Source organism: Hemitrygon akajei, chromosome 17 (assembly GCF_048418815.1).
Source record: "Hemitrygon akajei chromosome 17, sHemAka1.3, whole genome shotgun sequence".
NCBI classification, from domain to species: domain Eukaryota; kingdom Metazoa; phylum Chordata; class Chondrichthyes; order Myliobatiformes; family Dasyatidae; genus Hemitrygon; species Hemitrygon akajei.
The window spans coordinates 86,579,695-86,592,127 of record NC_133140.1 but is presented as its reverse complement, the minus strand read 5'-3'; the positions used below and the strand labels follow the sequence as shown (position 1 = coordinate 86,592,127).

The 12,433-nt window shown below is 43.8% G+C and overlaps 1 protein-coding gene across 2 annotated transcripts in view; it reads left to right on the top strand.

Annotated features, from left to right (window-relative positions):
- The first annotated feature begins 4,752 nt into the window (after positions 1–4,752).
- LOC140740882 (protein LSM14 homolog A-like) overlaps positions 4,753–12,433 on the top strand; it is an 81,182-nt gene continuing 73,501 nt past the window's right edge. For both annotated transcript variants that reach the window (XM_073070481.1, XM_073070479.1), the window contains exon 1: positions 4,753–5,021. In XM_073070481.1, coding sequence (XP_072926582.1) covers positions 4,901–5,021 — 121 coding nt within the window. In that variant the 5' untranslated portion in view covers positions 4,753–4,900. The remainder of the gene's footprint in view (positions 5,022–12,433) is intronic.

Here is a 12,433-nt window from a genome sequence, read left to right as displayed (position 1 = left end):
TTGACCCCGTCACCCAGGACATGCACTCCTCTTGGAGAAGGTACAGGAGCCCAGAGGCATATACTCAATGTTTCAGGAACACCTTCTTCCCCACCATAAGATTTCTGAATGGACAATGAACCCATGTACACTATTTTCTTCCTTTTTTGCTCTCTTTTTGCACTATTTGTCTAATTCATTTTTATATATACTTTTTATTGTAATAGTTTTTATTATGTATTTAAAAGTAAATTTTATTATCAAAGTACATATATGTCACCATATACCACAATGTGGTTTGTTTTCCTGGCATACTCAATAAATCTACAGAATAATCACCATAACAGAATCAATGAAAGACCACCTGCACATCCAGAGTGTAGAAGACAAGAAACTGTGCGAATACCAAAAGGAGAAATGATAATAATAAATAAATAAATAAGCAATAATATCAGGAACATCAGATGAAGAGTGTTTGAAAGAGTTCATAGGTTGTGAAAACATTTCAATGGTAGGGCAAGTGGAGTTGAGTTCAAAAGCATGATGGTTAAGGGGCAATAACTGTTCCTGAACCTGGTGGTGAGGCTCCTGTACTTCCTTCCTAATGGCAGCAGTGAGAAGAGAGCGTGTCCTGGGTGGTGGGGGGCACCCTGATGATGGATGCTGATTTCCTGCTACAGTGTTTCATCAGCTCAGATACCTAAAGCACAACACGTGCCTGGCTGTGCCTGGCCAAACCTGGCAATCTTCTTCATTATTTAACTAACTTTGGTTTCCATTCACCATTTGTTCATTTCCCTAAAACTGGTTACAAGAAGTTTACAGTATATCACTATGTTATTGTTGTTTACTATTCAGCTAGGTCTTCTAATAAAAAGTAACAAACTACAGCAAGTTACACCACATTATTTTACTTGCAAGGGAAGTTCTATTTTCCAGCCAAGTACCGTCCGGAAAATATCTTCAATCTTGTGTCTCAAACAAATCAATTTTATATATTTTACAGAAAACAGTACATAAGTTGCTCCATTCCATAACATTTCTCCGTTATCTTCATTCCTATCTGGTTCTGACATTTGTACTTTAGAAGCTCTGTCGTGTTTATCTCTGTTGTCAAAACATCCTCCAGCCATAAAACAAATCTCCTGTCAAAAAAAACATACTACAGGTTCCCATCATAAAACACAGACTTTTAATCCTCCCATCCAAACCAGCAAAGCACCTTGGGATTTCATAGGTTCCATTTTATTATATTACATTTTACAAGGGTTACAAATTCATAAAGACTTCAGGATTACAGATATATTTCCATATTATGGTTTGCACTGTTGAGTACTGGACAAAGCCATTTAGACCCGGATGTTGTTACCGATCTATACTAATCCTCCTCTTCCCATGTATCCTCCATTCCCTTCAAACTCATGTGTCCATCTAAAAGTCTCTGAATTCCACAGGACTGCCGGCTTCCTTCACCAACACGGAAACCCTTTCCAGGCACGTACCGCTCTCTGTGTAAAACAAAACTTTAAACCATGTCCTCTGGTGTTTATCATCTCTACCTGGGGAAAAGATCATGATTGTCTATGACTCTATTGGAATTCCCCTCAACCTCTGGTGCTCTGGGAGAACAACCCACATTTATCCAACCTCTCCTTATAGCGCATACACTCAAATTCGGGCAGCATCCTGGTGTCCTCTTCAGAATCAGAACCAGGTTTAATATCACTGGCATATGTCATGAAATTTGTTGTTTTGTAGCAGCAAAACATTGCAATGCATAATAGTAAAATCTATAAATTACAGTAAGTATATATATATTTTAAATTAGTGCAAAAATAGAGGAAGTGTACGTAGGTTCATTGTCCATTCAGAAATCTGATAGCAGATGGAAACAAACTGTTCCTGAAATTTGAGTGTGTGTCTTCAGGCTCATGCAGATGGTAGCAATGAGATCGTATCCAACTGCAATCAGACTGAGGTTTTTTAGAATATCAATTTGTATTAATTTCCAGACAAATTTAAAGCATTATTGTTTGAAGGTTCCTCACAGGCACAAATAACTCCAGGCACCATATTTCTATATGACTATCCCATAGTTCAAAGCCACAAGGTAATGTTGCAGCTTCATGAAACCCTGATTGTCCATACTTGAATATTGTGTTCAGTTCTGGTCACCTCATTTTTGGAAGGAAGTGGAAACTTTAGAGATGGTGCAGAGGAGATTTACCAGAATGGCTGCTGTCTGTATTAGAGAGCATGTCTTATGAAGATAGGCTTTTTTTCTTTGGAGAGGAGGAGGAGGAGATATGACTTGATAGAGGTATACAAGATGTTGAGGCAAAGATAAAGTAAACATAGAACCATAGAACATTACAGCACTGAAACAGGCCTTTTAGCCCTTCTTGGCTGTGCCGAACCATTTTGCTGCCTAGTCCCACTGACCTGCACCTGGATCATATCCCTCCATACACTTTTCATCCATGTACCTGTCCAAGCTTTTCTTAAATGTTAAAAGTGAGCCCGCATTTACCACTTCATCTGGCAGCTCATTCCACACTCCCACCACTCTCTGTGTGAAGAAGCCCCCCCCCCAATGTTCCCTTTAAACTTTTCCCCCTTCACCCTTAACCCATGTCCTCTGGTTTTTTTCTCTCCTAACCTCAGTGGAAAAAGCCTGCTTGCATTCACTCTATCTATACCCATCATAACTTTATATACCTCTATCAAATCTCCCCTCATTCTTCTACGCTCCAGGGAATAAAGTCCTAACCTATTCAACCTTTCTCTGTAACTCAGTTTCTCAAGTCCCGGCAACATCCTTGTAAACCTTCTCTGCACTCTTTTAACCTTAATATCCTTCCTGTAATTCGGTGACCAAAACTGCACACAATACTCCAAATTCAGCCTCACCAATGCCTTATACAACCAGGTTATACAGACTGGCAGGGATGATGGCAGAACTCACGGGAAGTTAATGTACAGGCTGAGCCTGTGTAATGAAGGCAAATGCAATATTGGCATTTCAATGGGAATAGAATATAAAAGCAAGGAGATAATGCTGACACGAGAAGATCTGCAGATGCTGGAAATTCAAGCAACACACACAAAATGCTGGTGGAACGCAGCAGGCCAGGCAGCATCTATAGGAAGAAGCACTGTCGACGTTTTGGGCCAAGACCCTTCGTCAGGACTAACTGAAAAAGATACTAAGAGATTTGAAAGTAGGAGGGGGAGGGGGAAATCCGAAATGATAGGAGAAGACAGGAGGGGGTGGCGTGATTTTGCCAATCACCTTTCCAGCTCTTAACTTCACCCCATCCCCTCCTGTCTTCTCCTATCATTTCAGATTTCCCCCTCCTACTTTCAAATCTCTTTAAATTGGTATATATTACCATATACTAACCCGAGATTCACTTCTTGCAGGCATTTATTTACAGGAAGAACTACTGTATAATAAAAAATATAAATTAATAAAGCCTGGTGCACACCAAAGTACATTGTGCAAAAATAGGAGAAACTGTCCAAATAAAAATAATACTGAGAGCATGAATTGTAAAGAGTCCTTGAAAGTGAGTTTTCAGGTTGTAGAATCAGTTCAGAGTCGTAGCAAGTGAAGCTATCCCCGCTGATTCAGGACCCTGCCGATGGAGGACCTTCTGCACCTCCATCACACTTCCGAACAGTCAGTGAACCCATGAACAATGCCTCACTATCTTTAAAAACACAAAATGCTGGCAGAACTCAGCAGGCCAGACAGCAACTATGGGAGAAGGTAGTGATGACGTTTCGGGCCGAAACCCTTCATCAGGAGTGAAGTAACATGGGATGGTCAAGGGGGGGATAAGAAGTGGGGGGGAGGGATAAAGTAGAGAGCTGGGAAGTGATAGGTTGGAGGGAAATGGGCTAGGGGGAAGGTGGAGAATTATTACTATTTTTACTCTCTTTTTGCACTACTTATTTCAAATTCTAGATCTATTTAATTGTAATTTATAGTGTACATGTCAATGGTAATAAACCTGATTTTGATTCTGCAGGGTCATAACTTTCTGAACTTGGTGGTGTGGGATCTGAGACTCCTGTTCCTCCTTCCTGATGACCGCAGCAAGACGAGAGCATGGTGTGGACGGTGGGGTCCCTTGATGATGGATGCTTTTCTTGTGGTAGCATTCCTTGTTGGATCGTTAAGTGCCCAACTGTAGACAGTGAAAGCCATTTGATCAAGTTTGATTTATCCTTGTGATATCACAGTTTGATAATGTCTCAGCTTTGCAAAATTCAAAGTTCAAAGTAAATGTATTATTAAAGTACATATATGTCACCATATACAACCCTGAGATTAATTTTCATGGGGGCACTCACAGTAAATACAACTCAACACTAGACTCAATGAAACACCACAAACACGGACAAACAACCCATGTGCAAAGGACAAGCTGTAATCAAATGCCCAACTAGCTCATCCCTTCTGTCTATACAATGTCCTGTCTTTCTTCTCCCTGCTTTCATGTCTGATAACCTCTTAAAATTGTGCCTGAAAGTCCTTTATCAATAAAAACAACTAGGAAAACAAAACGTTATGGTGCTTTTTAAAAAGACAACTTCCCGAGAAGGGTAAGATTACTTTGCGGTGTGTCTCTCCAGTCTTTAACTCCCAGCAACTGAGGGAAGCAAATGCCGGCATAGTTTCTGCGTCCCCGGTGCAGCCTGAGCGCCGTGGGCCGGCTGAGGCAGGCCGGGGAGCCGGGAGCGGGCAGCCGGGCCTGCTGCGCCAGCCGGGCCGGGCTCTGCGGGCGCCATGTTGGCCGCTGCCTGACAACGTCACGACACGGAGCGGAGAGAGAGGAGGGGAGGCCGACTCCATCGGCGTCCATCCGCGGCTTCATCCAGCTCGCCGAGGGACCGCCACCACACGGGCAGCACCATGAGCGGCGGGACTCCGTACATCGGCAGCAAAATCAGCCTCATCTCCAAGGCGGAGATCCGCTACGAGGGGATCCTGTACACCATCGACACCGAGAACTCCACCGTCGCTTTAGCCAAAGGTAAATGGCGCAGAGCGGGAGGCGCCGGGCCTAGCGAGCGAGAGAGAGAGAGAGCGGCCCGAGGCCGGCTCACAGCCTCCGACTCTCCCCTCACACCTCAGCGTGCTGCCCCGTGCAAACCGGCACCAACGGCGGCCGGACTCCGTGCGCTCCCGAGTTACGGAATATAAAGGATATTATTTAAAATGGCGGGTTTGTCAACAGGATATTGTGTCCTTTCAATTGCATTTCGTTTTGTCTCCCTGAGTTTTACCATATTTTGATTTCTGGATTGCCTGGTTTAACGATTCTCAGTGGGTCTGACGATCGGGAAACTCCAATTTCCATCTACAAGAATTTTTAAAAAAACAACTTTTTCCTCTGTCAAACTTAATGAAACACTTCGGGCTTTTTGAATCTCACTGATCAGTTTGTGAAATCAAATGTACTGCACCTTGTTCCAAAGTAGACGAGCGGATTATCTTAGCTTGGTTTTGGAAGATGAATTAAGTTGAAATTTGTGAATAAATTCTGTTTAAATGCAGAGTATTTTCAGCAGAATTTTTTTTTACGTTGAAAAGACCTCAAGGTGCTGTTTACAGTTGGCTCAAGTCGTAAACTTGGTTTCAAAGATACTGACCAGTTCGTTGGCAATGCCCTTGCTTTTACTTTGTTAAAACAAACTTCAATGCAATATTTGAAAGAATTGTTTAGTTACTAAAGACAGTTTTGTCTGCTAGTGTTTTGTTATGAAGGGGGAGGAGTTTGAGAATTGTGCCTAATGTGTAGATAGGGATATTACTGGTAATTATAGTGTCCTGTCTGATTATCTGGCTTGCAGACTGGCCAGGTTTTGTATTGAAAGAGGGTGATAGTGTATTTATATTGGTCTCCTAAAATAACTTTTGTTATTTTGCCAAATACACCCGTTGTGTTATCCACTATTGATTTTAGGTTGGGTTCCAAGTTCTATCAAATAATGTCTGAGATTTTACATTACAAATATTATAAAGTAATTTTTAATGTAACTCAAAACTGTCAAATTCAATACTAAAAACTATAAGGGATGCAAACTCAGCTGACATTTTAAAGCACCTGCTTAAACCTAAAAGCAAAACACAAAATGCGGGAGGAACTCATCAGGCAAGGCAGCATCTATGGAAAAGAGTAAACAATTGATGTTTGGGTCCGAGACCTTTCATCAGGACTGGAAATGAAGGGGAGGTCAGATTAAGAAGATGTGGGTAGGGGAGGAAGAAGTACAAGGTGGCAGGTGATAGGTGAAACCGGGGAGGCGTGAAAAAAAGAGATGGGACGTTAATTGGTGAAAGAAATCAAAGGCTGGAGAAGGGAGAATCTGATAGAAGAGGGTACCATGGAAGAAAGGGGAGGGGAGGGCAGTTACTGGAATTTCGAGAAATCTATGTTCATGCCATCAGGTTGGAGGCTACCCAGACGGAATATAAGATGTTGCTGCTCCAACCTGAGTGTGACCTCATCGTGGTCACAGAGGAGGCCAGAATGGAACGGAAAGTGGAAATGAAATGGGTGGCTACAGGAAGATTCTGTTTTTTTCTGGCAGAGGCTAGCTACTCAGCAAAGCAATCTCCCAATCTATGTTGGGTCTCACTGATAAACAGGAGGCCTCACTGGGAGCGCAGGATACAGTAGATGACCCCAACAGACTTACGGGTGAAGTGTCACCTCACCTGGAAGGACTACTTTGGCCCCTGAATGGTAGTGAGGGAGGAGGTGTAGGGGTAAGTGTGGCACTTGTTCCACTTGCATTGAATTGAATTGACTTTATTTCTTACATCCTTCACATACATGAGTAAAAATCTTTACGTTATGTCTCTGTCTAAAATGTGTAATCATAGCAATTTATAATAAATAGAACAGTCAATGTAATATAGAGTACACTCAAATCAGTGTGAGTTCATCAGTCTGATGGCCTGGTGGAAGAAGTTGTCCTGGAGCCTGTTGGCCCTGGCTTTCATATAGCGATACCATTTCCCGGATGGTAGCAGCTGGAATAGATTGTGGTTGGGGTGACTGGGGACTCAATGATCCTACAGACCTTTTTTACACACCTGTCCTTGTAAATGCCCTGAATGGGAAGTTTCACAACTACAGATGTGCTGGGCTGACGGCACCACTCTCCAACGATTGAGGGAAGTACAGTTCCCATACCAGGCAGTGATGTAGCCAGTCAGGATGCTCTCAATTATGCTCCTGTAGAAAGTTCTTAGGATTTGGGGGCCCATACCAAACCTCCTCAACCGTCTGAGGTGAAAGAGGCACTGCTGTGCCTTTTCACTACACAGCTGGCGTGTACAGACCACGTGAGGTCCTCGCTGATGTGGATACCAAGGAACTTAAAGCTGTTTACCCTCTCCACCCCAGTTCTATTGCTGTCAATAGGGGTTAGTCCGTCTCCATTCCTCCTGTAATCCACCACCAGCTGCTTTGTTTTTGTGACATTGAGGGACAGGTTGTTTTCTTGACACCACTGTGTCAGAGAGATGACTTCTTCCCTATTGGCCACCTTGTTATTGTTTGAGATAAGGCCAATCAATGTAGTGTTGTCAGCAAATTTAATTAGCAGATTAGATCTGTGGGTGGCGACAGCCATGGGCATACAGGGAGTAAAGGAGAATACTCAGTACACAGCCCTGAGGGGCTCCTGTATTGAGAGTCAGAGGGCTGGAGGTGAGAGAGCCCACTCTTACCACCTGCTGGCGACCCGACAGGAAGTCCAGGATCCAGCTGCACAAGGCAGGGTCAAGGCCAAGGTCTCTGAGCTGCTTGTTGAGCCTGGATGGAATTATGCTGAATGCTGAACTGTAGTCCAAGAACAACATTCTCACATAAGCATCCTTCTCCAGATGTGTAAGGATGGTATGCAGAGCAGTGGCTATTGTGTCATCTGTCGATTGGTCGAGTTGGTAGGCGAATTGTAGGGGGTCCAGTTTGGGTGGTAGCAAGCTACAGATAAGTACCAGGAGAGAGATTAGTGGGGAGGGACAAATGTACAGGGCAGGCTCGTAGGGAGTAATCCCTGCAGGGAAGAGGAAAAGATGTGCTTGGTTGTGGGATCCTGTTGGAGATGGTGGACGTTAGGGAGAATTATGTCCTGGACAGGATGTGGTAGATCGTGTGGTCAAAAGTCCATATCAGGTCTGTTAATTTAACATCACGTCTCCCCTTTGCTCTATTGGAGCTGCCTTCCCTATCCAGTTTACCATGAAAAGATGCAGTTGAGCTTAACTTGTTTTTATGGAAGAGAGTTGTGGGAGAATACTTGTCAGAATTTGGATTAAAATGCTTTTTTTGAATACCTTGTTTGTTAATTTCAAAGTTTGATCAATCTTCATGTCTCTGCAATCAAATTGTTTCATGATTAAAATTTCTCTGAGCATCTGTTGTCCTGCTTTTCTGTCAAGCAATCCGTGACTACACCTTTACCTATTACTTCACCAACCTCTACCAGTACATTTCTTTAAATCATTAAGTTCAACATATGTTGCATTCTTGCACTTGTTGCAGTGAGAGAGATTTGAACCTGTTGCCCTCAAAGGGCTTGTAGTACAGTTCACTTTGAACCAGTTACCTCAGGTTGCATCATCAGCCCCCTTTTCTGCTGACTGTGTGGTCACATTCTGCCCTAACTCTGTCTACAAGTTTATAGGTGATATAGCTGTGGTGGGGCGTATCTCCAAAACATTGAGTCAAAGTACTGAAAGGAGATGGGGAGTTTAGTGATGTGGTGTCCTGACAAAAACCTTTCCCCTCGATGTCAGCAAAATGGAAGAGCTGCTCATTGGCCCTAGAAAGAGGAGTGTTGCACATGCATCTGTTACACCAGTGGTGTTGAGCTGAAGAGCTTCAAATTCACTAAGAGCTCGCACTGGTCCAAATAGTAGAAAGCTATCAATGCCTCTGCTTCCTCAGGAGGCTGAGTAAATTCAAGTGTCCCTATTGACTCATCAGTTTTTACCAATGCACCATTGAAAGCATTCCGGTTGGATGCATAAAGTCGTGGAATGGTAACTGCTATCTGTCACTGCAAGAAACTGCAGAATTGTGGACATAGCTCAACATGCCACAGAAACCAGCTTCCCCTCCATGGACTCTGTCTACACACCTCACTGCCTCACTAAAGCACAGCATAATCAAAGACCTCTCCCCCCCCCCCCCCCAGACATTCTGTCTTCTCACCTCCCCTCAGGCAGAAGGTACAATAGCCTAAAAGCATATACCACTAGGCTCAAGGACAGCTTCTATCCCACTGTTGTTAGACTCTTAAATTGTATTTATTTAAATCTTACATCTGTCCCACAACATGAGGGAGTAAAAATCTTTGCATTATCACTCCGTCCTAATGTACAGGCATGTGAATTTATAAGTCTAATGGTTTGTAGAAAGAAGCTGTCCTGTAGCCTGTTGGTCCTGGCTTTAATGCTCTGGTACTGTTTGCCTGACGAAAGCAGCTGAAACAGTTTATGGTTGGGGTGACTGGTGGTCCCGATGATCATCCAGGCCTCCTTTATGCACCTGCTGCTATAAATGTCCTCAATGGAGGGAAGTTCACATTCACAGATGCGTTGGGCTGTCCATACCACTCTCTGCAGTGCCCAGCGATCAAGGTTGGTGTAGTTCCCATACCAGGTGGTGATACAGCCGAACAGGATGCTCTCAGTTGTAGAAGACCTCGAGGATTTGGCGGCCCATGCCAAACTTCTTCAGTCGCTTGAGGTGGAAGAGACTTTGATGTGCTTTTTTTAGTCACACAGCCGCTGTGTACAGTCCATGAGATCTTCGATGATGTGTATACCGAGGAACTTGAAACTACTCATCCTCGAGGTCGACTGCAGTCCCATTGATGTTGATTGGGCCGAGCCTGTCTCCATTCCTCCACATTCAGCTCTTTTGTTTTTTGGACACGGAGGAAGGGATTGTTATCGTGGCACCACTGTGTCAGGGTGTTAACCTCTCCTTTGCAGGCTGTCTCGTCGCTGCTAGAAATAAGGCTGATCACTGTCATGTCATCTGCAAATTTGATCAGCAGATTGGAGCTGTGTGTGGTAGCACAGTCATAGGTGTAAAGGGAGTAGAGGAGGGGACTCAGGACACAATCCTGGGGGCACCTGTATTGAGGGGTGGAGGTGAGGGAGCGCATCCTTACCACCTGTTGGCAATAGGATCCAGAGGGCACAGCTTCAGAATAGAGGTGTGTGGATAGGAAGTCTAGGATCCAGCTACACAAAGTGGGCTGCAGGCCGAGGTCTCTGAGCTTATGGTCAAGTCTGGAGGGAATTACGGTGTTGAATGCTGAACTGTAGTCCAGGTAATGCATCCTTCTTCACCAGGTGAATGAGGATGGTGCGTAGTGCAGTGGCTATGGCATTGTCAGTGAGTGAATTACAGGGGTCCAGTGTGGGTGGTAGCATGCTGCAGATGATAGTCTTTAACAAGCCTCTCAAAGCATTTGCTTATAATTGTGGTGAGTGCAACGGGGCACCAATAGCATGCTACTTTGGTACAGGTACAATGATGGACGATTTGAAACAGGAGGGCACTACACATTGGAAGTGGGAGAGATTAAAAATGTCCAGCTGTTCCGCACACACTTTGAGGACCTGCCCTGGGATGCCTTCCTGTCCCGCTGCCGTGCGGCTGTTGACACTTTGGAATGTTCTAAGTACCTCAGCCTCAGAGATGACTAAGGAGCAGGTCTCGTCAACGGCTCTCCTCGGGGATTCAGTTTTATCAACCTCGAATTGAGTGTAAAATTTTTTTTAGCTCGTCCAGGAGCAAGCCAGCAATGTTGGCTTTACTGCTGCGTTTCCTCTTGAGTCCACAATGATGTGCAGTCCTTGTTATATGCTGCATTATCGCAGGGTTGTCCCCGTTTTGCCACCTTGATGGCTCTATGCAGATTATTGTGGCATCTCTTGAGCTCCTAGTGGTCTCAGGAAGCGAAGGCCACCTTTATGATAAAATGGACTCTTAGCCTCACTGAGAACACCCAGTATTCTTAGTGCAGTTTAGAGTTTTTGGTACAGTATTTTGTAAAAGACTCGTTGGAGTGTGTGTTTGAGGGGGAATTTTGGGATGGTCTGGAAGATCAGAGGGAACTTTCCACAGCTGTTTGTAAAATAGTTGAGATGTCTAAAATGTTGCAAACTTTTTGCTGTGAAGTAGTGAGCAGCCCCAGTCTAATCACAATTCAGTTTACAAGTTCTACATCTATAGAAAGAGAAATAGGGCAAACATAACACATAGAAGAAGAATTGGGCCATTCAGTCCAACGAGTCTGCTCCACAATTCCATCATGGCTAATTTATTAGCCCTCTCAACTGCACTCCTACCTTTTCTCTGTAACCTTTTATGCACTGACTAATCAAGAACCTATTAACCTCTGTTTTAAATATACCCAGTGACTTGGCCGCCACAGGCGTCCTTTGCAATGAACTCCACATTTTCACCACCCTCTAGCTAGAGAAATTCGTCCTCATCTCTTTCTAAGTGGACATCTCTCTATTCTGGAGCTGGTCCCTCTGGTTCTAGACTCCCCCCACTATAGGAAACATCCTCTCCACACCCACTCTTATCTAGGTCCTTCATCAGAACATGGACTTGAAATGTTGATTCAGCTTCATTTTGGAGTATTTTTGAGTTTTTTTCCTTACTGTTGATAGCAAACTTGATTCCTACTGCTCAGGTTTTGATTGTACAGCACTTGGAGGATTCAGTGCAGTTCATTTGCCAGTAGATGGAACATAAGCCCACCAGTTCACCACAGAGATGGGAGGCTAAGTAGAACAATCCTTTCTTTGCAGATGAGTAGAGTGATTCCAGAAGTATTTCTTTATTTAAAGATACAGCACAGAACGGGCCCTTGCAGCTCTTCAAGCCACACTGCTACCAACCCAGTGATTTAACCCTACTCTAATCACGGTACAATTTACAATGACCTATTAACCCACTAACTCAAAGGTCTTTGTACTGTGGGAGGACACCAGAGCACCTGGAGTCACTGGGGGAACGTACAAACTTCCCTACAGAGGACACTGGGATTGAATTCCGAACTCTGATGCCCCGAGGTGTAATAATGTCACACTAACCATTAAGCTACCAGCCTCCCCATAACATAGTGTTATAGTCTAGGGGAAAGAGGTGGTCCATTTTGGACATGACGGATTTCTTAATTGAGATTGCTATTATTCTTTAGAATTATCTGTCTTTTGGTCTAAGGATGCTCAGTTTTTGAGAATTTTCATGACTTGGACTGATAGACTTTGTATATGAAGGGGATCAAGGGTTGCATGGGAATTAGATCAAAAGGTAGTTGTGGACCATTCAGAATCTTACTGGTGCAGCTTGTTTGAGAGATGTATTAGTTCGAAGTAAAATTTGTATCCAGTTTACAT